The following is a 25,951-nucleotide window of genomic DNA, read 5'->3' on the forward strand; positions in this document are numbered from 1 at the left end:
CTGTAAATGAGAACACGTCAAAGCTTGGATTGTTAAAACCACCAACAGCATCTGTACAGCGTTACTTTACCCTAATCACAATTTACGTCCCTTTAATATTTTAATGAGCTATTACAGAGCCACGAATTTGACATGAACAAACCCAAAATTCCGAAAAAGTGACCCAGTAGTTATTTAAAAAAGCACAAAAATCAAAGTTGAACAGTAGTAGTCTGTACAGTGTGTGTCCACATAAAGAAAGAGAACTGTATAGTTTCCTTCCTTCCTCTAAGTAGCTAAGACTTTGACTTAAAGTATGATTTTTTGTGTTTTTTTTCCACAGCGACACGAAAAACCAACATGTTTGCGTTTCCCTGTGATATTTCAGTTCACAGGAGGCCACTCGTGAAAGGGTATAGGGGAGGCTGGAAAACAGGAGTGTGTCCCGATAATAGGTGGCTGCTGTTTTTTTTTTTTTTCCTTTTTTGTGAAGATCTTCAGAAATTGCCTCCAAGCTCTAATTGGCGATTTGAATTAATAATAATATTAATAATGATAATGGCAACAGCGTGAAAGTGGGGGACGTGTTGATGGTTAACACGGCCGCGGTGAAATCTTCATCCGCACGGGGGTCGGAGTTAAGGATGAAGGAGGGGGTGTGGAGGAGGGTGTGGGGGACACCATGGCTACTTAATTAAATTCCAATTAGGACAGTATCAATATGGCGTTTAGCCGCAGCGCCATTGTGGCTAAATGAGCACTCAGTCCTGCTCTTATCTGGCGCCGCAAAGAGAGGGGCTGCTCGAGAGGAGCTGCAAAAGATAATTTATAGCTTTTAATTAGTCTTCATTCCGCCCGATGTGCCCGGTGTTCATCACCGGGAGCGGGGGGCCGGAGAAAACCCCGAGTCAAAGCCGCTGTCAGCGCTCCCTGGCAGGGCCCTTAATCAAAGTGAAGCAGGGCCCGCGCTACAAGCCACGTAATTTCCAAGGTGCTGATAAAGCTTGTTGAATAATAGCGGGGGCCCTCGGAGACACCATTTACAGAAATGACTTTATTGACGGCTTAACGTTGGTAATTCATTTTACCTTTCATGTATTGGGAGCCGGATTTGTCGCCGTAATAGGATGATAAATGCACTGACGGATCGCAGCCCCGGTTTTATTGAGTAGCCTATATACTCCAGGAGCCTCACTGGTACACACACGCACACACACACACACACACACAGTCAGCCCTGATGAGCTGATGTAAAAGTGTGTGTGTGTGGACTGCACCTGGACTAAAGCAGGTTTCTCCGTTGTTTTAAGCAGCACATTGTTTCTTTCCTATCTGCGAGGTTCGGTGAAACGAGAAAGCCTCGCGAGAAGCAAAAGCAGAAAATCTTACATTTATTTCTTTAAAAAATAAAAATAAAAACCCTGCTTCACTTTCTCCACGTCCTCACTCTTAAACGTCACTGGCTTCATCTGTGTTTGCTATAAAACCAACAGTCTGGGCATTCATTCAAACACTACGCTTGATTGATTTTTCTTTTTCACACAGAATTGCTATATATAGAGTTGTATTTTGAAAGTTCATAAAGATGTATAATAAAAACCGCTTGGATTAAAAACAAACATACTTTTTTATATTTTGTTTCAAAGTTTAAGAAATAGACCCGTTATTAACCTTTCAAATATGTGAACAAATGATTAGTTAAGCATTTGTTCCACATCCTCAAAATACTGCATTTATCATTTCCACACCAGCTAAAATGAAACACTGATGTATTTTTTGTTGCTTTATTTTATTATATTCCCCGATTGAACCATGTGTTTGGATGCGGTTTGTCCTCAAATCGTCAAGGATATTACAAATGTTTCCAAATGACAGCATAATTGTGATGCTCGGCGGAAAGTTGTGAGGTTTTGGATGGGCTGTGTCTTGGTGCTGCAGGTGTTTGTGTCTGCTGCCATCTAGTGGAGGATGACAGGAAGCGCAGTAAATGATTCTCTCCAAAATTATGTTGGGTTTTTTTGTGTGCATGCTCATTAAGGTGAAGTAAGGGAATAAGCCAGTATCACCAAATGTTGTTGTTCCTGAGTGAGAGAGAGTGAGAGTTCAGCTAAAGCTGGTATAAGCAGCAGCTGTAATCAGTTGGCTCCACCAGAGATTAATTCCCGGTGAGCATCGACTTAAATGCAACTGTTTTTAAGCTGAACAAATATGTATGAAATCCGGTGCTGAATGCAAATAAAGGCGACTCTTAACGTTAACCACTGCGGGAAGTCCCGGGCTTACATCCTCATTTATGTTCCCTTTACAAGTTAAAAGCGACCACGTTACTTTGGCGCCATCTACTGACCACACTGCGTAAATAGTTTTTTCTTCTTGCTGCTCCCTTTAGGTGTCGTCACAGTGGATCGTCAGCCTCCCTCTCCTCTTCTGCCCTTCCTCCTGTGTCACACCATCCTCTGCATGTCCTCCTACACCCGCAAATCCCTTCTGTGGACTTCCTCTTTTCCTCCTGCCTGGCAGCTCCATCTTCAACATCTTTGTCCATTTACATGCCCAGACCATCTCAGCACTGCTTCTCTAACTTTATCACTACAGTTCAACCTGAGCTGTCCGTCTGTCCACCCTGGTCACTCAAAAAGAACACCTTGAATCTTCAGAGTGAAATACTTTTTATTAAATTCTCATTACATTTATTATTACCTTTGAAAAGTTCAGTTACTTTACAAACCGAGATTTAATGTCACAAACAGGTGGTGCTTACCCCTCAGTTAATGTGTTACAACAACACATTTACTTGCTCAGGCTACAATAACTTTGCACACTTTGCACATCATGTTCTTAGGTAGCTGGTATTTATTTCAGAATGTGTATTTATATTAATATTTAGATAATGATGTATATTTTTTATAGACTGTAAATACCATATAGTCCATATTCTATTCCTGTCACCAAGATAAATTTCTAATTTGTGCACAAACTTGACAATAAACGTCATTCTGATTCTAAAATTTTGTATCCATGAGTGAAGTAAAGTTATGAATCCATTAAATCCTGGTTTACATCCACCAAGATCTTTCTTCAAGGTGATAACTGTTCTGTTTTAAGTTTATTTTTATGACATAGATTGGATCATGAGTGGGGAAACTGAGCATTTTTAAGTTTTGTATAGTATCTTGACACATGAAATGTATCAAGATAAAGGGGGGTTTAGGGTTTAATAATTTAATTGTTTAATAATTTAGGATCATTTTAGGACCTTTTGGGTTTTTGATCATTTGGATATGGTAAAACTGAAACTGTTATTTTTAAGTTAAGGTTAAAGGATTAAAGGTGAACTTGTCACGGTTTGCGAGGCAAGCCGTGTGGAGTTGTAGAAAAGGACCCAAAAGGCGGCAGCTCTGGTGCAGGTGAATATTTATTTACAACGGTGGGCACAAAACAGCACTGGTGGAAAAACAAGAAACCGGAAACCTAAACTGGGTAAGCTAATAACACAAACCAGAAACGAGGATCCTGGAGATCTCGAGGCCTGCTGAACCACAATGTATTGCGACCTCTGGTGTTCCAGAGGTCGTGAGAGGGAGTGTGGAGCAGGGAAATTATTTTACTGCTATTGTTAAATAATTGTCATCATTACCATTGCATTAATAATAAAATCTGGAGTTTATATTGCATTCAGGGGTTAAACAGTGTCTCTTTCAGAAAGACTGAGTTGCAGGCTGACAGGAAGTTGTATGCAGAAGTGAAAGCAGATAGTTATTTTGAGCCGCAGGCTAAGACGAGGCTTTAACAATGTAACAGATAGCTTTAAGAAGGCCTTAAGCAGTTATGACTATTTTATACACAATGCATATCTGTGCTTATTAAAGAGTTGGAGCTCGGTCAATTAATTGGGGGTCGGAAGCTTTGTTCGGCGCGATGTTCGGACAATCTATTGTGCAAGTGACTTGGAGCCATAGAAGGAATTGCAATACATGCTTACAAAACACTTATATATCAGATCATTTTATATTAAGGTTTTAGTAGAGGTTCTTGGTTAAAACATTTATTTAGTAGAAGACATACACATAGTCTCAGTGAGCTTCTGGTCTGGTAAAAGGTCAGAAGTGCAACAGGTGAATTGAGAAAGAGCATGTGAGGTCGTGACACACACACATAGAGTTAAATTTATTTAGAGGAACCGTCCTTGTTGTCTCGGCAAGAAAGAGGAACAATTCATTTTAAGATAAGAACGGAAAGTACCAAGCCATGAAAATAGAAGATGATTTTCTAGGTGAAAAGTCATGATGATGTTGATCTGATCTATGTATAAAATGTACCGGTGACGCATGAAGGGGCGTCAGTAAACAAACCCTGATGCTATAAAATATCTGTTCATGCTTTGATTAAGTCGAAGACTACTTCCTGTCTGCGTACAGAGTTGTCTTCCCACGCGTGTATTCATTAAAATCATTGTTTGACCAAAGACCTTCTGGACCATGGGTGGTGTGTACTCTCCTTCCTCAACTTTGAATCTTAACAAAGGTCACCTTAACGATTTATTCATTGAAAACTGACACAAAACCTTAAAACTTAGAAATTGTGATACCTAAAAGTGTAGTGTTTATCATCAGCATATAAAAAGTTACTGTTTAAGGATTTAAAATATCACGTCACAATTTGACTTCTACTTCTAGGTCAGCAGATTGAGCTGAAGGTCAAAGTGATAATAATGCAACATAAAGCTATTTAAAACGATGCTTGCTGCCATTGTTTGCAGTGAAAACATATAGGTGAATATATTATAACTTTCAGGTTATTGTATTATGACTTTGTTTGTACATTACAGCAGCAGGTTATAAAATGATTTTTTCACACTGTGCATTGATGTAGAAAGCAACTTTCAAGTAACCAATGAATGGCAGTCAGTGCAAAACATTCATCCATGCAGCTCCTCTCACTGTTTGTTGGAAATCTTAAAGGGGAACAGTCATGCTTGTCCTTGTTGCTCAATTAAGTTTCACATAATGAAGTCAGACTATAGCCTGGTAGGATGGCCTGCTTTGGCAAGTCAGAGGAACTCTCATGTATACCGTTTTATATATAAGGCAATACTTGGATTGCTGCCTTCCTATATATGTTCCCTGCTTGCAATGAAACATGCTGGTTGTTATTGTCTTTGTCTGCAAGGTTACTTGTTGGTTCCTGTCCCATTTGCCCGAACTGAATTTGGTAAAAGCGCTTTTGTCCATTTAGCACCCTTGACTTGGAAAAAACTGCAGAACGACTGAAAAATGACAGAATTAATTTCATTAAGTGCTTTTAAACCTAAACTAAGAATCCTTGAGGCCAAGTCCATAACATGCAACTGTGTCAATTAGATTGATTGTCATTTCAAATCGCACCAAGAGGCAAAAGGTACAGTGAAAACAATAATGGCCCAAGAATAGATCCCTGTGGCACACCCCAAAGCAGAGGGGCCACAGGGGATAAAGCCGACCCCAACTTAACACAAAAGGTCCTCTTTAAGAGATAGGACTTTAACCACAAAAGTGCCCAACCAGAAATTCCCACACAGTGCTGTGTCAAATGCAGCGGTCATGTCCAACAAGACCAGAACTCCATATTTACCATGGTCTGTCGCTATCAGAATGTCATTCATAACTTTTACGAGGGCTGTCTCCGTACTGTGAAATGGCTTAAAGCCGGACTGAAAGATTTCTGACAAATTAGAGTCACTCAAGTAGTCCATCAACTGAGTATAAACAATCCTTTCCAGAATCTTACTAAGAAAGGGAAGCTTAGAGATGGGTCTGAAATTTGATATGACTGAACTGTCTAAGCCTGGTTTCTTAAGTAAAGAAAGAAAGACTAATATTAATAATGTTCAGAATGTGTGGTCCGATGGTAGGAAATACCTTTTTAAGAAAACGGGGAGGAACAACGTCATTTGGAGAGCCACATGGTTTAGCATTCAACACAAGTTTCTCTAAATCAGATACAGAAACTAATCCATCTGAGGTGGACAACTCAGGAGGATAAGAAATAAGTTGGTCAAACAATATGGAAAACCGCTCGGCGGTATCTGAGCCAAAAGCACGATAACATCGAGCAGGTACAGCCCGCTTAACAACAGGAGGAATCAGAGGAAAAGGTAGCTTTAAAAGAGTTTAAAAAGAGTTTAAACTTATAATTTCAGACTGAGTACAAGCTGAGGTGATGGACTGAGACCCAGTGTAAGATAATTACAGCTCATTTCAAGCACTCAGTAATGCAAAGAGACTCTAGAACGGATAAAAAGGCTCCCTATTACGTGGTAGAAATAGAACATGACACCGTGAACACAATAGAATACATTGTAATGGAATTAAAAAAGACCCCCCCCCCCCCCCCAAAACTGGACAAACACTAAAGAAATAAAGACAAAAGGAAAGCAAAAAAACAAACAATGATTCCATTTCAGCAACTGGAAGAAAAATGTAGATACTACTCTGTTTGTCCACCAGATGTCAGAATAAAACAGCTGAAATTATTCCAGTGAGGAGGAACCCAAACAGACAGCAAAAACACTGCATTAACCACTAAAGACCAGAGGCCTGCTGCAAGGTTGATGGTTTTTCTTACTGTTACTATCACTCATCTTTCATAAAGGTCATCAAAGCCAGAAAAACCAACAGCAAAGACGTATTTCCTGGATAAAAAGACCAAATAAAAATGTCCCTCTGTAGAACGTTGTGAACTGAAGCACTGAGGCTGTAAAACCACACAGCAAAACCCACCACCACTGCAAAAAACTCATAATTAAAATAATGTTGTTCACAACAAGGAGTCTTTAAATGCAAATGTCTAATGAACAGTGGACCCAAAATGAGTATCCCACCTGTTTCCTGCTTTTTTGGCTGTTTGACATCTCCTAACATCGTGCCACGAGTGTCAAAGCGCCACGCATTTGTGCTGAGGAGACACAAACCTTAACGAGACATCGCAAACAAGGACAAGTTTTCAACTTTGCGGCACTCAGTCCCGTCTACTTTCTGCCACACACACAACTCCCTTCAAATATTGAAATGCCACCAATGTACAGGGGACATGTTTGCATACTAAACGGTGATTATCATTCACCGAGTGAGTGTCCGTCTCTCTCTGTGTCTCCACGAGGTCCGGACTTTCTCCACTAATAATACATGAAGGGTTCCTCTCCCTCATCCATTAATCAGGAGGGAGGCTGAGGTAACGCAGGGCTGATCTTTGGCCTTCGCACACACACGCACACACACACACTTCACCCGCCATTAATAATTGAAGGGATATTAATGCAGATAAATAATTAAGCTTTGGGGGATCTCTGCAGAGTTCTAATGAGAGGTGGGCGACAGATTGCTCCTCAGTCTTATTACATCTTACGGAGAAGTTTGTGAAAGCTTAAGGTGATGATAAATGGGGGCCATTTAGTAATTGGCAAATTAAATCAATGCAGGCACTCCGTGGAGCTCCATGCATTCTCTTTCTGGAAGAAGAAATGTCTTCTTTTACGTCTGTGTGCTGAATTTGACCTCTTTTTTGGGCATGTTGGTTGTTTGGTGACCTCTAGGAGGCTTAAATTAATAGTTATTTATGGAATACTTCAACATATATTTAGATAAGAAATTTAGTTTAAACGTTTGTGGTCCCCTGATGATGACTCCTGATTACCTCAGTTCAGCCCATAGAGCCAAATAATCAGGCTGTAGGTACCCACGTAGCCTCTGTAATGAGTTTCTATTCATACACAATAATTTTAACTGCTTTAAAAGTAGAAGTTGCTATAAAAGACAACGATGTGGTGCTATAAACATAAATAGGTAAGGGAGTCCCAGATGAAGGTTTATCCCAAACACTACAAGCTGTCAGGACAATAGCTTGTCTGTTAAAGATGGACACTGTTAAGTCACCCACTTATGCCCACTTGTGTGTGGGATACATTTGCAAGGTTGGCCAACACCACAGGATCATTCTTAAATCAACACAGGCCTTCTGCTCAGCCTTTCATGATTTACATGAAAATTTCTGTTGCAAATTTTGCTCACGTAGAATGAATACAGAAAAGTTTTATATATTTTCCAAATTAAATAATTTAAATAATATTATAATTTTAATATTATTAATAATAATAATTTTACCTACTTAAAAAAAGAAGTTGGTAGACTAGATTTGCATTACCAAACATGTTATACTTAGCTGCTACATTTAGCTTGCAAATGTTGGTTAGAAGACCAGAGGCTGTGAAACTTCACGTTTAACTCTCAGCATGTACTTCATTGTATAATGAGCTTTCTGTACGCCATATAGCTATCAATATTTATGTCAAGTTGCCTTTTAAATTTCATAAACCAAAGACTTTAACAAAGCTAAAAACAAGCTAGCAATTTTAGAGCCTTGGCACTGGCAGCGGTCTCCTCCTTTGCAGATCTCACTACTAGCTTTGTGAAGCTGTCCTTAGCTCGCAAGTGGTTCTTAAAAAGTGACATAGAGCTTTGTGGAAGCAGACAGGCACTTACTGTCACCCCAGGACAAGATAACTCACAGTGTAAAGGCCATCCTCTATGCCATCGTGCTGGCTGACATGACTGACACAGCGGCAGGATTGAATACATTCCACTGGTCGGTGTGTGTGTGCCAATGAGTTGAAGCAAATGTGCCAGGAATACAGTAACATTCAGCTATAATGGGCTGCGTATTCTAAAAACGAACACGTTTGTAACTGTGAACCAAATGAGAAACTTCTACAGATGTCATCACAACTTGTCTACTTGGGTTGCTCTCCACTTTATGATGTGATTTTCCTTTTTATGCTTTTTTTATTCCATTTTTTGTAAAGTTACAGAGAAAAAAATATAATCAACTCGTGGAATGACATACAGCCACCACATCAAGCAGCTCAGGCAGCTTTTTACACATGATTGAATGGGGTTTTGGTGTATGCATGTATATGTGTGTGTCCTCATCAGCCATGCTGCCTGGAGCCAATCTAACCTTTCAGTCAACTCTCAGAGGATCATCCCTCTCATCTGGCATCTTTCGGCCTGTCATTGTCATCAGCCAGCAGAAAGATAAAACCTATAGTCCTTATTGGCTTTGTTACAAAAAGAGGCGCCTGCTTCAGTGACTTATTTCATTGTAACCTTTTCTCCCATATATTCAGGAATGACAGCCCGCGTGACACAGGATTCCAAAATCTTCCGCAGAGACACTGTGATAAATTAATAATATCTCAGATAAGTCCTGATCAGATGTGAAAGCTGACAGATGACGACCATTTTGCATAGCTTGACTAATAAAAAAGAAAATATGATGCAGTTCACTGTGGTGAATTTAAACTAGACTGCTTTTTTATGACCAGAATTCAGTGTTTAAAGGTCAAGGTGCCTGTGACCTCACAAGAAAACACGTCTTTGGTCGTTACTCAACAAGAAGCACTCAGCGAGTGCAAACCTCTGCCGAGGCAGCTCAATCTCTGTATTAACTTTTAAAGAAAGTTTTTGTTTTCTTTGTTACCATTTCAATACACTTGACATAATTTTGAGTACAGTTATTGTTATTTGTTATTTATGTGGATACAGTACATGTGTAGCATTCATTCCATTGTGTAGTAAAATTGGTTTAAATGTTTAGTTATAAATATGAAGTGCAAAACGTTTTTGATTACAAAATAATACTTACTCTGGAACATGTATTCAAATTGTAACCTGTTACTGTAATGTACCTAACAAAATAATACAAAATAATTAAACTGTACTCAAAAGGGATCACATGCCAACATATTCCCTTCATTCTGAAAACAACTATATATGGCATTATTATCACTTTGACCTTCAGATCAATCTATTGACCTCAGAGGAGAAGTCTAAGGTCAAATGTGACATATTTTAATTTTAATTTAGTCATCATGCAAATTCACTATTTATAAGTTTGAGGAAACCTGCAGTCAGCCAAATCACAGCAACAGTCACCTCAAAGCGCTTTATATTGTAAGGTAGAGTGTACCATAATACATACAGAGAAAAACCCAACAATTATATGACCCCCTATGAGCAAGCACTTTGGCGACAGTGGGAAGGAAAAACTCCCTTTTAACAGGACGAAACCTCCAGCAGAACCAGGCTCAGGGAGGGGCGGGGCCATCTGCTGCCACCGGTTGACTGAAAGTCGCGACTTGGATGAGTGAAATGTTTCTCCCACTGAAAACACTACATCCAGATGACCAGATTCAACCTTCTGGCATAGTTTCTGAGTTATTAGCCTTTTTGTCAGTTTTTCAAGTTCACCTTCAAGACTGTGGTGGATGTAAGCCAAATCTTAATGAACCTCCCTTCAAGTGTAACTACACATCACGCTGACAAAGCCTGGATATACTCCAAAGACTTGATTCACTCATTCAGCACCGTCTCTTTCATCAATTAATTTTTTAGCTAATTCTTCTTCTGACACCATTTGTCAAATTAACTGGAAGAGAATGGATCAACTCGAAGAGGGAAACCAACACCAAGCACAAGTTAAAATGCTAGCAAGTGTGTCAGCAAGTTGCATAGGCACTACATAGACTCAGCGCAGAAATATGAATTAAGACTTATAGTTTAACAGATTTTGCATCATCTTTTGCACCAAAGAAGCTAAGGTGAACCCAAAGATTTCCAATCCTAATGACGCTAAAAATAGCTGCTTTTCCCGCCCAAGAAATTTAGGCTGTTGGCTTCATGTTAAGAGCTTTAGAGCGGCAGGAGGTGAATGGTTGAAGGCTCTAAAACTGTCAGTCACGATGGGCTGAGGGAGGAGGCTGGACATTAATAATGACAGTATCAGTGAGAGAGAAAGCAGGGAGGAGGTGTTGGGAGGGCAGAGGTGGATGATGGCTGACAGGATGGGAGAAAGAGAGGGATGTGTGCTGGAGAGAGGCATTGATTTCTGTGTACTCTCCTTTAGCTCTCATTATGGCCGAACAAGACAGGGACGTGTTTTTCTGACAGTTATGCTGTTTCCTCTGCGTGTGAGCTGTTTCATTTCATTGTACAAGAATCGAACGCCTTCACAGAAATAGAAAACAAATCAGCATCTGGAGATCTGGATAGAAATGAAAATTTATGAGTGATTTTAAGTCTAGAACTAGAATCAGGTTTATAGAGGATCTTAAAAATGTTGCGCTTCTTTGAGACCATCTTTAGTTTATTGCCGCAGAGCACAAATATCACTAAATATTCAGTGTTGATAAAATTTAGCTGATCAGATAGATAGATAGATAGACCTTTTAAGTAACTAAGAACTTCAGATTAAAAGCACATGAAAATTTGTTTCTTGCCCTTACAAGTGTTTCTGCAGCAACAACAAGGCTATAGGAAGTATAAAAATGGAATTTATTTGACTGGCTTAGAGGACACAGATATGATCCGTGAAAGTCCCAGAGGTAAACAACTGCCCGATGAAAAGGAGCAAAAACAGAATAAACAGAATGCATCAGGTCACCGACATATTTTAGAGCGAGGCAGTTACAGCAACGGATTAACACACGTGGACGTATTCATGATGCAATGCGTCCATTCGCCAAATAAGCTTAACCCTGAGTTTACACCCCCTGGAGGGCTGCAGATGTTTTCTTTATTTGCCTTTATGCTCTATAAAAAAAAAATGAAGTTCCATGACAGAAAAATCCTCACTCTTATTTTTTACCCGCTCATTGCTTTGTCTTTCCCTTGCTTTCTTTTTCCTTCTGCTTCCCCTCATTTGGCCGATTAAACTGTAGAGTAGATTTTCGGAGTGCACGCTGACAGATGAAGTGAGTCACCATTTGGCCGAATCATTATCCAGCATATGAGCTGTAATCCTGAGCATAAATTCCACTGGAGCTAAATCTGTATCTCTATGTTGTGGTGGGTGTTAGTTTGGACTCACTCCATCTCATTTATACATTGTTGGATTGTTAAATGTATAGTCGTACCTGATATGTGATGGTGATGCAGATAAAATTTAGCTCTAATATAATCTGAAAATTTTAATGTAATCAATTTAAAGTAGCAGATAGAACAGAACTCTCATGATAAAGCCCATTAACTGTCTCATGTCATACATGTTTGACCGTGCAGAAGTCTCCCATAGAAGCCTGGATTCACTTATAGGTTTCTTCGACATTGAATATAACAAGGTACAGTAGTGCTGTTCAGCCACATCTGCGGGCACTCCTGGCACTATTCGCTGCCTGACTGCCTATGCAGAACCTATGAGGCCATACAGGTTGGGAGTTTGATACTTGGCTCTTCTGCTCTGCTTGTCAAAGTGTCTTTGGACAAGAAATTGAACCCCAAATTTCCCCTGATGACATGATCATCAAAGTTTGTCTTTGTGTACTTCAAATGACAAATAAACCGCTGCATACATGTGTAAAAAGTATCTTGAGTGTTCAGTACAAGCAAAGAACTAGGATGATATAAATACGAATGGACTAGATGTTTGGCCCCTGTCACACTGGCCTAGAAACTGGTTGGCAACCACATGTAGTCAGAGAAAAATGAATATTTCCTGAGTGGTTAGAAGCTGCCGTGTAATCAACTGAGCTTACTATCACCTCAAGAATATATCAAGGATAAAAGATCTGATGTCTCAACAGGACCTGGAAAAACTAGTCCATGCATTCATCTTTAGTAGGCTTGATTACTGTAACAGCATCTTTACAGGTCTACCTAAAAAATCAGTCAGACAACTACAGCTCATTCAGAACTCTGCTGCTCGAGTCCTCACTAAGACCAAAAAAGTGGACCACATCAGTCCAGCTCTGAGGTCTTTACACTGGCTGCCTGTCCGTCAGAGGATAGACTTTAAAGTTCTGATGCTGGTCTATAAAGCTCTGAATGGTTTAGGACCAAAATACATCAATGACCTCCTGACCCAGTATGAACCATCCAGATCCCTCAGGTCATCTGGATCCGGTCTTTTATCAGTTCCCAGAGTCAGAACCAGACACGGAGAAGCTGCATTCAGCTTTTATGCTCCTTATATCTGGAACAAACTCCCAGAAAGCCTCAGATCAGCTGAAACACTCAGTTTATTTAAATCCAGGTTGAAGACTCACCTGTTCTCAGCTGCATTTGAATAAAGCACCAAATCCACACTTTTAAGCTTAAATTTCAAAACTCACATTTAACTACTGATTTTATCTACTGTTCTGATTTTATCTGTTTTGATTTTATATACTGTTGTTTGTTTGTTTGTTAATTAGTTAGTTAGTTTATTTGCTAGTTTATCATGCTTTTTATTTGTTCTTGTTTCTAATGTCTCTGTAAAGCACTTTGAATCACCTTGTTGTTGAATTGTGCTATACAAATAAACTTGCCTTGCCTTGCCTAAAGTCCCACTTGCCCAAGCCTAGACTCTCCTGGTTGCAACAAGCGGTTGCAGGAAGTAGCTTGCATCTTGTCAGCAAACAGTCAACAACTACTCGTGAAGTGCTTGTGAAACTGAGTGTGATGCAAACTCAAAACAGAAAATATTTGTTTTCACAGTAAAAGTTACTCCTTTTGAAACATATTGGTTTCAGCAGTAAGGCACAACTTTTACTTTGAAGGTGAACAGTCTCGCTTTCCAGTTTTATGTTCCTCTCTCTCAAGTTTCACTACAGCTCAGTACAACAAGTGGTTGCAGAATAGTTGGCATCCTCCATGCAAACTACAGGTGACCGTGACAATCTGTGTACAAAGCAATAAGAGGTGCAGCACCTCTTTGTGACCAATTTTACCCAGGGACCACTCACCAAGCAGTCAGGGAATAAACAGTTTTTACTAGATATACAGGTTTTACTCACCAACCAGTCTCTAGAATTGAGGACTTAACTTTTTGGGATAACAAATTTATTGTCATGATCCTGGGTCATTTGACCCAGCGTTTTGAGTTTTAATATAATTTGATGTTTATGGTTTATGTTTAAGTTCTTTAGGTTATCTAAGTTCATTTCGATTATGCCTAGCTTGCCATTATGGTTCGTTGTTTTCACTTGGAGTCACAGTGGATCCCGCCAGACTCCAGCTTTTGGAATAGCAGGACAAAGATGGAAAAAAGCTTTTGCTTTCCTGCTGCTCAACTTTTGCAATTAGCCAGCAAAATGCCAGAGGTCATGATTTCCAACATCAACAGTCTGAACTTCTTAAACAAGTTCTCCATGTGTTGAAGGTCTTGGAACCCCAACCTTCCAGTAATCGTGTCTGCGCCCAAACCAACTAAAAATAACCAGAAAAAAATCACAAAGAAAGACAAACGTAACTGTTTCAACTGCACAGCAGAACAACAATTAAATGTGGACTATTAACCTTTAGCTCGCTCACCTCTAAGTCCCTGTCAGTATATGATTTAATAATTGATCAAAATATTGATTTATATTGCCTCACAGAAACCTGGCTGCAGCAGGATGAATACTTTAGTTTAAATGAATCACACCCCTGAGTCATATTACTTGTCAGAATCCCCGAAGCACAGGCTCAGGAGGAGTGGCAGCAATGTTTCACTCTGGATTATCAATCAACCAAAGACCCAGACAGAGTTTGAATTCATTTGAAACTCTGACTCTGAGCCTCGTACACCTTAACGGGAAAACACAAGAAGCTGGCACTTATTTAGAGTTTCTACTGAATAGCTGAGACTTTTGATCTGACTTAGAGCTCAGTTCTGATAACAATTATTAAAGTGTGATTTTAACATTTATGTAGACGTTGGAAATGACAACATCAACATTGCATTTAATGTTTTATTTAATGTTTTTAGTAGACCCAAATATTAAATTTAACAAAATTGAACTCAAAATAGTTTTATCACAGTTTGGATCCTCTTTTGTCTGACCATTTTTCATAACACTAAAATTTACGATAATGAATTACACAGCGCTGGATGAAAAATTTCTTTACAGTAGATTTCTTTCTGGTTACTGTGTCTCCTCTGTAAAAGAAAGCAACAAATCGATAACACCTGACTTCCTGGTATAACTTCCAAATGTGCACTTGTAAAGCAGATAACTAGCGAGCTGGAGAGCAAACCACATTGCACTAATGTGGAATATCTTCATTTTAGCCAGGAAAATATATTTTATCTTTAAAGCTAGGACATCTTACTATTCAGCACTGATCAAGTAAGACAGGAACAACCACAGGCTCCGTCTATTTCCACAGAAAGCTTAGAATGATCAGGCAGGCATACTTTTGGTTTCTAGAGTTTATAAAAGTAGAATGGGAGACAGATCCTTCAGCTTTCTTCCTGTTAAAAGGGAGTGTTTCCCCCCGTGCTTCCTGGTAGGGTCTTTAACTTACATTCTGAGGTGGTGCTTGTTGTAATTTGGTGCTACATAATTAAACCTGAATCAAATGCAGTCATTGTCTCTCCAACACAATAAATAGATATTTTACAGATAATGCCACTGATTTTTTTCCTTCACTTTTTGTTGATAGTTTAAGTTCATTTTAGCGGGTTTTAAACTTGCTAATTCTATAGAAACCACATTTAGTTTAAAAAGTTTAAAGATTACAATCCTTGGTTTTTTTTTCTCTCCAGAACTCTTCATCCAGGTTCAGAGCATTGTTTGAACAAATGATGAAGTAATATTTAATCCACAAGGTGCAATCTTCTTTCATTTTTTTCCCATGTGCTCTGCACTGACTCCACAGTTCCATCTTTAATGTGACAACTCTTCACTTTAACCTCCTTTGTTTGCTTTTCCAGTGAGCCTCGTCATCTCTGCCAGCTGTGCAGATTGCAAGAACACCATCTTGAGTAAGACTTATGCGATAAACAAAAGAGGAAGATAAGCAGAAGGTTTTAAAGTGTCAATCAGAGCGAAAACTCTCAGCGTCATCCCTCTCTGGGGGGTCTCTTTAGATGTCCCCGTCTTTATATTTCACTCATGCCACACTGCCATTTGCATCTCAGGCATGAACATGGATCAATCATTGTAGGGAGAGAAGCAGTGGAGCGAACGAATGAGGAAAGGTTTTAAAAATGTCCCAGTGATTGGCTGCCTTGTCTGCCGCAATATTTCACGCCGGGTTCGGCAATCAGACGAAATCAGCTGAAAGGAGACTGCTTTTTGTTCCCGGCGACACGCGTTCGGGTAGCAGGCTGCTATGTGTTTTGCACTGCAGGCTCTATTGTCAGATTCAAAAATCAATTAAACTGATCTTAGTTAATAAAGGTGGCAACACTAAAAACACACAGCTCAGCCGCCTGGTGACACACGCTATCATTACTTCAGTGATGCCTGTTGCTCAGCTGCCTGTCAGGCTGAATTCCCCCAAACACAGTGTGTGTGTGTGAGGCCTTGCCCCACTTATCTCATCCATCAGAGAATTTCACTACTCCACCTGTCAGTCAGCAATCCCTCACTGTCAGGCAGAGTAGGGGGAAGCAACAGCCTGATCATCTATCGTGTTGTTTTATATATATATATATATATATATATATATATATATATATATATATATATATATATATAATTTATTTGTGTGTGTGTGTGTGTGTGTGTGTGTGTGTGTGTGTGTGTGTGTGTGTGTGTGCGCGCGCGCGCGCACGTGTGTGTGTGTGTGGGGGGCATCCGTCAGGCAGTTAGTGACACTGTTGATGTCTCAGTTGGTGTCAGCAGCTCCACTTTTCATCCTAAATGTGTCTGCAGTGGGGGCTGCAAGCCTTTCCAAGGCCATCACGCTTTGATCTTTAAGCAGTTTAAAAGAGCCCTAGTGGTGACATCATCGCTCCAGTTAATGTCTCTAAACCTCTCTGAGCAGCGATCATCTCAAACAAATACACTAACGTCACGCATTTTGATCAAATCTAAGAGATTTTATTAATAAGCCCAAACCATACTGTGGTGTCTGCTTTCACATGCTCTTTTCTTTGAGCAGTTTCTAAAACATCACCTCCGAGGAGGATAGAGCTGTTTTTTTTAGAGTGCAGGAAAATTAAGCCAACACCTTAATAGAGGTTTATCTAACCAGACATGCTAATATTTGTTTCCCATGATTTCCATTTAAAGCGACAGGAGTGGTGTGTAAACAGCTGGTGTCCCTGAAGGGGATGAAGTCGAAGGGGGGGGGGGGGGTGGAAAATACACACAAAACAGCCATCATCTTAATAAATGTTTACAGCAATGTTTGGATCTGGCTAAGCATTTGCACATCTCAGGACAAACTGATCAAAAATGAAACCACCAGCTTCCACCAAGATTTAGAACTGAGAATGTAACTGACGGCTTCATGAAGTCTTCAAGACGTTATTCATGCTTACCATAGTTTATACAAGTAACCAATATGGAGATTTGCCCATCTCTCAACAGGCTTCTGCAGGGGTGTTTCTTTGGAGGGTAACTTGGAAATTAGCATTGCCCCAGTTCCCTTGGCTGAACATCAGTTGGGTTTTTCCATAATGTTTGCGGATTATTGCAGAAAATAAAATTAGAAAATACAATTTCTGATGCTTAAATGTTCTGTTCAGAAAGATCATGTCTACAAATTAAAGCAGTGTAGATGTAGATATAGATCTGAAGCTTAAGAAATAAACACTAATGTTAGGTTATGAATCAGCGGTGGTTCCAAGCCACAACTAATCTCAAATGTTTAGCCAACAGAGTGTTATGGCAGTACATAAAATAACCACATTTATTTTATGTGAACATTTTCCACTTCTGAGTGAGAAACAGTGTGCATTTGAATTAAGGAGAAGTGTCCAGTGATTTTTGCCACTCACAGTTAAAACACATAGAATGGGAGGGAGAGCCTTCAGTGTTCAGGCCCCTCTTCTGTGGAACCAGCTTCCAGTTTGGATTCGGGATAGCATTCGGGGAAGCATATAGTTAGGGCTGGACCAGGTGACCCTGAATCCTCCCTTAGTTATGCTGCAATAGACGTAGGCTGCCGGGGGATTCCCATGATGCATTGAGTTTTTCCTTTCCAGTCACCTTTCTCACTCACTATGTATTAATAGACTTCTCTTCATTGAATCATATCTGTTATTAACCTCTGTCTCTCTTCCACAGCATGTCTTTTATCCTGTCTTCCTTCTCTCACCCCAACCGGTCGCAGCAGATGGCCGCCCCTCCCTGAGCCTGGTTCTGCCGGAGGTTTCTTCCTGTTAAAAGGGAGTTTTTCCTTCCCACTGTCGCCAAAATGCTTGCTCATAGGGGGTCATATGATTGTTGGGTTTGTCTCTGTATCTATGAAGCGCCTTGAGGCGACTTTTGTTGTGATTTGGCGCTATATAAATAAAATTGAATTGAAATGAATTGAATAGTTTGGGTTAAGATTATGAAGCTTATGGTTGAGTTTTAAACATAGACTGTATATAAAAGATGGACTCAGCAGAATCCATATTTAGTGATTTTGTTCATTTCTGATTTTAATACACTTTACATCATTTTAAATTCAATAAATTTTGTATTAATCTTTATTATTATTATTATTATTATTATTATTATTATTATTATTATTATTATTTTATGTATATATAGTACACATGTAACATTCATTTAATTTTTTGTAACATTTGTTTACATTTTTGGTACAAAGTTAGAATATAACAAAAAATGTAACATTTTTTTTGTTACATTTACATTGTAACAATTTTTGTTAGTTTGTTACGAAAAATGTTACAAACTAACTTTGTTACGAAAAATGTAAACAAATATTCCAAAAAATTCAATGAATTTTACATGTGTACTATATGTACATAAAAAAAACTGTTTTTTGTAAACTGACCATGAATAACTTGACCTTATATAATATTATACTAAGTATTTTTCAAATTATGTTGGCAGCTCTTTCTTCTGATAATACTTCCTTTAAAGAAATAACACATTTTGGGTTGGAAGAAAGGCAGATGTGAAATGTAAAAGTGAACTCATAGTTTAAGTATCATGTTATTTACAGTCCTCATATATCAGCATCATTTCCTATATGTCCTTTCTAAATACAAACAAAGGCAGTAGAATTTTAAGCATACTTTTAAAGAAAAAAGAAATTTTATTTAAACTTAAAGAGGTCAGAGGTAGAAAGTAAAATGATATTTAGAATCCTCATATATAATTTGCTATATGTATATATGCTGAAAATCCAAACAATGGCAGTAACAAACATAACTTTAATAAAGAGCTCTATATATCATTACATAGAGCTATATAATTTTGAACTTCAGATCACTCTATTGACCTTGAAAGCGAGGTCAGAGGTCAAATGTGGTTTGACATTTTAAATCTTTATATGGTACTTTCTATATGCTGCCAACACATAGCACACTTGTAAGAGTCATAATTTCTAATTTATAAGCGTTTTGTCGATTTTCAGCCAATAAATCATTAAGTTGACCTTAAAGATCTTGGTGGATATAAACCAAATTTTAATGTATTTTTAACATGACCTCCCTCTGCACTCCGACAAAGTTTTATCAGAAACTTTAGTTCCATTCAAAACTTTTCCAATGATCATGTTTGCACGCACGCACAAAAACGCTACTAAAAAGATAACTCCGTGAAAAATGTTCTCAGTCAATGTTATATGGATTAAAATGGCTACTGCAGGTATTTAAGACTGAGCTATCAAATATTTCACATTCTGCTAAATCAGTAATGTAACATATTCTGTAAAATTATATTTTTGTAGTGACTTACCTGTGACAACCTGTGGCCTTCATCGATGACCCTGATTAAGGTCACAAGCCGAAGCTGTTGGTCAGTCAATAAAGTTGTTCCTCTTCCCTTAAGTGTTGCTGGAGTTCCTGCATTGTTACCTGTGACAACCACATGTTGACCAAAACACCAAACACAAAAGTGCTTATTAATGAGCTGAGAAAAAAATATAGTATCAAATAGAAAAACAATGAAGTGTGAAAATAGAACCTTGTCTTGTCCTGTCCCCTGTCAGTCTTCCATCAGGTTTATCCGTGATGTGAATTTGCAAATAAAATGGCAAAAACTAAAGATTTCAATGGCTTGTAGTAAAGCTAGCTTCTTCCCCAGACAACAGCCATTTGTGATTCCAAAAGGTAGTAATTTAAAAGCTGGATGCAAACAGGCGATAGGAGACATTTGATGGGATACAAAAGTGACGCTTTTGTATCCCATCAAATGTCTCCTATCACACCAAACAGAAAGTGATCTTTTCACTTGCAAGTGAAAAGATCACTTTCTGTTTGGTGTGTTTTCACTATTTTCATAGGACTGCTCAGCATGTTGCCCTAGATGGAACCCCACTGTCGTTTATTTTATTTGCTTTTTTTCTTTGTACCAGGCTGTAGACATTGCCACTTCCATCATGGCATCATTTTTCAGCCCCTAAGGTTGCCACTTTTTCAAAGCTTAAAGCTGAGCTGGTTTGACACGATGATGTCACCAACAATGTTTGTAGTCTGAAATACATCATAGTTTACTGACATATTAAAAGTAGATTGAGAAGAGGAAACAAGAAATGCAAAATACTAACTAATTTCTGGGATTTAAGACTCATTCCTGTAGTATTTTATTACCACAATACCAGCTTTGTGCCCTTCAAAATAAAAGCATGTAAGCTACAGAAGTGATAGTTTTTTGCTCAGTATTATACAGAGAAAATCTCTTCTGCAAAAAGATATTTTCAAATGTAGCGAGGGTACATGTCATGGGTACGTGTCATCTGGTCATTATATAGTCTGTGAATGTCAAAGACACCCATGATCCTAATTTCGATATATGGTTAAGAAAATGTCAAAAACAAATTTAAAAATGCCAGTACCAATATCTGTGTCCAAGTTCATGACTGATATTATTTATTCAAATATATTCTGAATATGAAAATAAGAATTATTGATCAATTCAGCACACCAAAATAGAAAACAAAATATGACTAATGTGGTAAAATGCAAAGAACTCACTGTAACCTTTCTGGATAATTACAGCTTCAGTGGTTTGCAGTAGAAAACGCCAGAGAGCAGACTTCCTGTGTCCAAGCTCACTGACTAAAAATGTCTCCAAGCCACAGCAGAGCAAAGGACATTTAGAGAGGCACCTGAAACCCGAGGGACACATTGTAGAGAGGCTGCTTTATAGGCTACAGTGCAATGCAATGCATTCAGGCAGGCGACGATTTTTGAGACCAGTGTGAAACAAAACGTATGCAGAAATATTTCAGAGCTGTGGTGAAAAATTGAACCGGAAACGCCAAAAGGAGACAGATGACAGTTCCACCTACGTTTGCCGTGAAACAACTCAACACAAATTCCATCTGCTTCTTCCTTAGATTTACATTCTCCTCTCACCCTTCTGCATCTGCATTTTGAAATGTGCTTGTCCTCACCAGGATTCGCTCGGTCACAGATACTCAGACAAACCAAACTTTTTGTCAAACAGTATTTATTGATGTCAGTGAGAGGAGAACAGAACAGATTCAGTAATGACGTGAGACATCCATGTGTATCTTTCACGTGTGGTGATTAGTTACTTTGTAAGACGCTGGACACTATTCAAAGCACCACAGATTTCCTTGTCACAGTGAATGTCTTCCATGTCTTTAAGCTCTGGCAGTTTCCACTGACTGAAGAGTTAAATGTACTGCAGTCCCATTTTAAGGATTAATATTTTTTTTCAAGACTATCTTAAAACAATGCTCATATGAATAAAGAAATTACTTTAATATTTCCTCCTGTCCCAGCTAAACATTATTGGATACATCCGTGGCAGCATTCCATAGCCACACAATCGCAACATCTCCTCCAAAATTTGCACTCTTTTAGTACCACACTTCATTCGTCTGTCTCTTTAACATCTTTCTGTGCTACTCTTGAATGGAAAATTAAAGCACAAACAGGTATACGACTCCTGAACATGACATTTTGCTTTACACTTTGTATTTAATTCCTCCATCATTTACACTGAAACCACATTTGAAAGCCAATGTTAACGCGATGGTTTAATACACCAAGAAAAAAAAAGTTTTGTCATGGATATTGATGCCTTATTATTGTTTAAAGATGGATATGAAAAAAATATACACCTTACTTTTAAGTTGCTGCTCCAATTACCCATGCATACTGGTGGTGATGTGCTTGATTGTTAGCAATGGGGGAAAAGAAATAAGGACAGAAGTAAATAACAGTGTGTCAGTATGATCCCAAGCACCTGGTTTGGTGGAACCGTTTTTGTCACTTTAGAAACTTGTAGAAACTACTCACAAGCCCTTAGACCTACATGAACAGAAGTATGGGTAAAGTCAAAGGAGCTTGCAAAGAAAAGCGTCTGGACTTCTTTAAGTTGCTTGAAGACGTTTCACCTCTCATCCGAGAAGCTTCTTCAGTTCTAAGGTCAAATGGTGGAGAGTCCCAGATATTTGACCTTAGAACTGAAGAAGCTTCTCGGATGAGAGGTGAAACGTCTTCAAGCAACTTAAAGAAGTCCAGACGCTTTTCTTTGCAAGCTCCTTTGACTACGATGACCTGGATGACTGAGAACCTTCACAGACACAAGTATGGGTAAACTGTTTTATCTGGTGGGCTAGCTACAGTTATGCTAGCTAGCCAGGGATGTGTTAGCATAACTCAGTCAAAAAATCTTTATATTTCATCTGGGCCCTTTGCCTTTTATGGACGTAATATTCTTTTGTGGTTATGCATAATTTTATTCAACAAAGAATTTTAATGAATTTGGGGAAAGTATATTTATAAACTTCTGAGCATGCTAACTGATAGCTATAGCTAGCTAGCGGGAAAGCTCAGTCAATAAAATAACTTTTTTGTTGTAAGTGTGCTAAACTTGTTCAAGTGAGCCAAAATTTACACTTTGGACTTCAGATTACTCTAAATGCTTTATTTCTGCCAGTTTGCTCTATTCTTGGATTGGTATGATATCCTACAGAAAGGATGTTCCTAATATGACCATCACAGGCACACAAACCAGAAGAAAGGTGTCTTAAGGGGAGTTGGAAAGTAGGTAAAGTGATTTTTTTTCAAACAGAGGATAAACTGAGAGGCTGCATTAAGGCCCAATATTTGATAAATAAGAATTGGTTTTAACTGTGACTCATGCAAATCTACTCTACTTGAATGCAAGACTAAAATATGGAACTGGAAATTAACATGAGATATCCCCTTTAACTTTCCACTAACTATGATTTTTGAGTTTTGCTCATAATCTATTAGAGGAAGTTAAATATAGCTGGACAGTACAATAAAACGACAACAGCTTCCTTCTTTTCCCCCTCCAGCTCCCTGAAAGGTCAGAACTCACTGAATGGATTGATTTTGCCATGAATGTTTTCACTGCTGCTATTGACAGGCCACAAGGGCAAACATTACTGGCTAATTTATACTCTGAAAACTGCTTATCCGACCTTCAGTTTACACCTTGATTTCTTCATATTGTCTTCGAAATACTGCATACTTTTAACACACATGTGGCTTCAGAAGACCCTCTCAGCCTGTAAGCATCCAGTTGTTAGCTTTACGTCTTCAGACCTGTTGCCTCCATAGCATTTCAGAAAGGAGCTCAGGTAATATTTTCTCCCAGGGATGCTCTAAATTATCTGGAGCATTTGTTTCTTTACACTAAGGTATCACACACGCACTAATGACAGCAACCTCCAGGTGAACTTAAGTTCAAATAAATATACAAAAAGGATCTTTGACTGAAGTAACAGAACAACAAGTTGCAGATAAAGCCACTAATGTTGCACCTATTCAAAAGAACAGAAACCAAGTTGATCATATTCTTTACTGTAAACTATATTCAGTGACTGTCCAAGGATGTGCTGCAGCGTGATTAGTCTGGGTATAAGATAAAGCCAGAGAAGGTGCTGTATTTGTTATTATTTCCTCCATGAGCTTTGCCGCCGTCGAGCTTGACGTAGATCTCATCTCCAGAGTCCAAATGCAGTACAGCACTGTTGCTGGCGTAGTCATAGTTCTGGTCTGCATCCTGAGCTATGGCACTGGCTCGAACCTGGTTAAAGAGAAAGAGAGAGAAAGAGTTCCTGTAACGAACACTGAAATAGGACTAAGCAGAAAAGTTCACATATACCTGAGAGGCAAAGGGAAGCAGCAGTGGTGCGTAAAATGGATAGATTCCAACTTTTAGCTACCAAGTGTGAGGTTAAGGGGACGTCAGGTTAAAAAAAACGTGGAGGAAAATAGAATAGAGCAAAATTTGGCCCTAAGTCTGAACTGAACCCTGAACTAATGATGTCAACCCTCCTGTCTGACCCCACATCCAACTGAAGCTGTCTCATCTAAATTGGATTTACGCATGAGCGCTACCGTCAAACAGAGCGCACAGACAGGCTTATAGAGAACTAGAAATACCGCTGGTGTTATGCTAAAAACAATAAAGATATATCTGCTTCCACAATTCGTTTGGAGTCCTCTACCTCCGTGTGCGCTTTTGGTGCGTAAAATATGTATTTCGGCACGAGGAAAAAAGCCATTTTATGTATATCTACATAAACTTGAATAGTTATGAATTTACTTTATTAACTGTTAGTGCTCCCGCTTTTCCCGTCTGAAGCTACCCTCCTACCTGCCCGTTCTTGCACAGGTCAGCCCACATGCTCGTCCCGTCTCCTCCTCGCATCAGCACATGATAAGTGAAGAAATAGATCCCGGACACATGGCAGGTGAACTTCCCGGTGCTCGGATCGTAATGGTTCCCCAAGTTTGTAATCACGTCGTCAAACTTTAACACCTCATATCCTTCGTGCGGATTTTTCAGACCGACGTAGAAAGCGATCCTGAAACCGCTCGCAGTGGCGTTGGCTACCTCTGTCTCGCCGTTGTCACCCCCCGCACCTCCGGTCAGCGCAGGGAAGGATAGTTTTACGTCGCCGCGCTCTCCCGGTGGGCCCCTGGGGCCAGGGGGTCCCGGTTCGCCCGGTGGGCCCCTGGGTCCAGGTTTACCCGGTCGCCCTGGCTCCCCGCGGCTCCCTTGCGCCATCGGCGGCAGCGGAGCCGCCCCGTTCAGGTTCTGGATCACCTCCATGGCCGTGGCGCCTTCCGGTTTGGGACTGTACGGGTCGCAAACCATCCGACAAGTGCCCATCATCTCATAGTAATGAGCGGTGGTTTTAGAGGTGCGGATCAGCAGTAATGGGACAGCGATGGCGAGAACTAACAAAACCATCGCGACGGCGGTCACCAGAAACACCACGGACCACTTCCTCCGCGCCGTTCGGGGACCAATGGAAGATAAAAAACCCGAGGAGCGGCTCTGGGGAGGAATCGTGACAGAGGACAGAGTGGGGGTCCAAGAAGAGAAAAACCAAAACAGGTGAAGTTCAGTAAGTGCGCGTAACTCGCTCCTGCTTTTCTAATTGGAGTCTTCTAGCCCGTGGGCAGCGGATATGACCGGAGAGAGGGTGCGCGTCTTGTCTGGCTGGCTGGGTGCGCGCGGACAGATGCCTCCAGCTGTCAGAGTTAGAAAGGATGAGACCGGAAGACAGAGGATGTGGCCTTCAAATTAAAACTCTTTTCTACTGACCGATGAACGAGTAATATCGAGATTAGAGAAGAAAACTGAGCGATGCAAACGATGTTTACAGCGCTTAGTGATGCGAGTGAGAACCACGAGGCTGCACTGCGCCGTTAAGACGCATCAAGAAGTTAAGGCGCGCAACTCACTGAAGGTCACGTGGTGTGTAATTGTACTTAAATAAAGTTCAGAGGTGATTACTTTCAGTGGTCGAAATAAATATTTGCTGGAGCGTTACTTTTAACTTTGCAGATGTATTACACTAAATGTCGAATACAGCAGGTACAGTAGGGTCAAAGCACCACGAGGCCACTGTTGTACTGATTTGACGCCACGTATATGATAGATAAATCTGAACTGAATCTAATCGGTAAATAATCCATGTTAATAAGCCACCGAGCAGTAATTCACTTAGTTAAATTAGTGTCAGCTCTACCAGAATGAGGTCCTTACACACTGAATATTACCCTGGGAAAATGAAATGCATTACTTGGACTTTTAACAGAGTGTTTCCGTACA

At 39.6% G+C, this 25,951-nt stretch overlaps 1 protein-coding gene across 1 annotated transcript; it reads right to left on the reverse strand.

Annotated features, from left to right (window-relative positions):
• Positions 1–22,333: 22,333 nt before the first annotated feature.
• LOC147302339 (complement C1q-like protein 2) lies at positions 22,334–25,512 on the reverse strand. The gene is made up of 2 exons (XM_086283637.1): positions 24,485–25,512; positions 22,334–23,911 (listed from the first exon to the last, which is right to left on the reverse strand). Exons 1-2 carry the CDS (start codon positions 25,082–25,084, stop codon positions 23,732–23,734), a joined length of 780 nt encoding a protein of 259 aa, XP_086139763.1. The 5' UTR covers positions 25,085–25,512; the 3' UTR covers positions 22,334–23,731.
• Positions 25,513–25,951: the final 439 nt, after the last annotated feature.

Source organism: Aulonocara sp. 'chitande type north' Nkhata Bay, linkage group LG23 (genome assembly GCF_057382095.1).
Source record: "Aulonocara sp. 'chitande type north' Nkhata Bay isolate Kocher_YH1m ecotype deep benthic linkage group LG23, A_spYH_male_GT1.1, whole genome shotgun sequence".
Classification (NCBI taxonomy): Eukaryota; Metazoa; Chordata; class Actinopteri; order Cichliformes; family Cichlidae; genus Aulonocara; species Aulonocara sp. 'chitande type north' Nkhata Bay.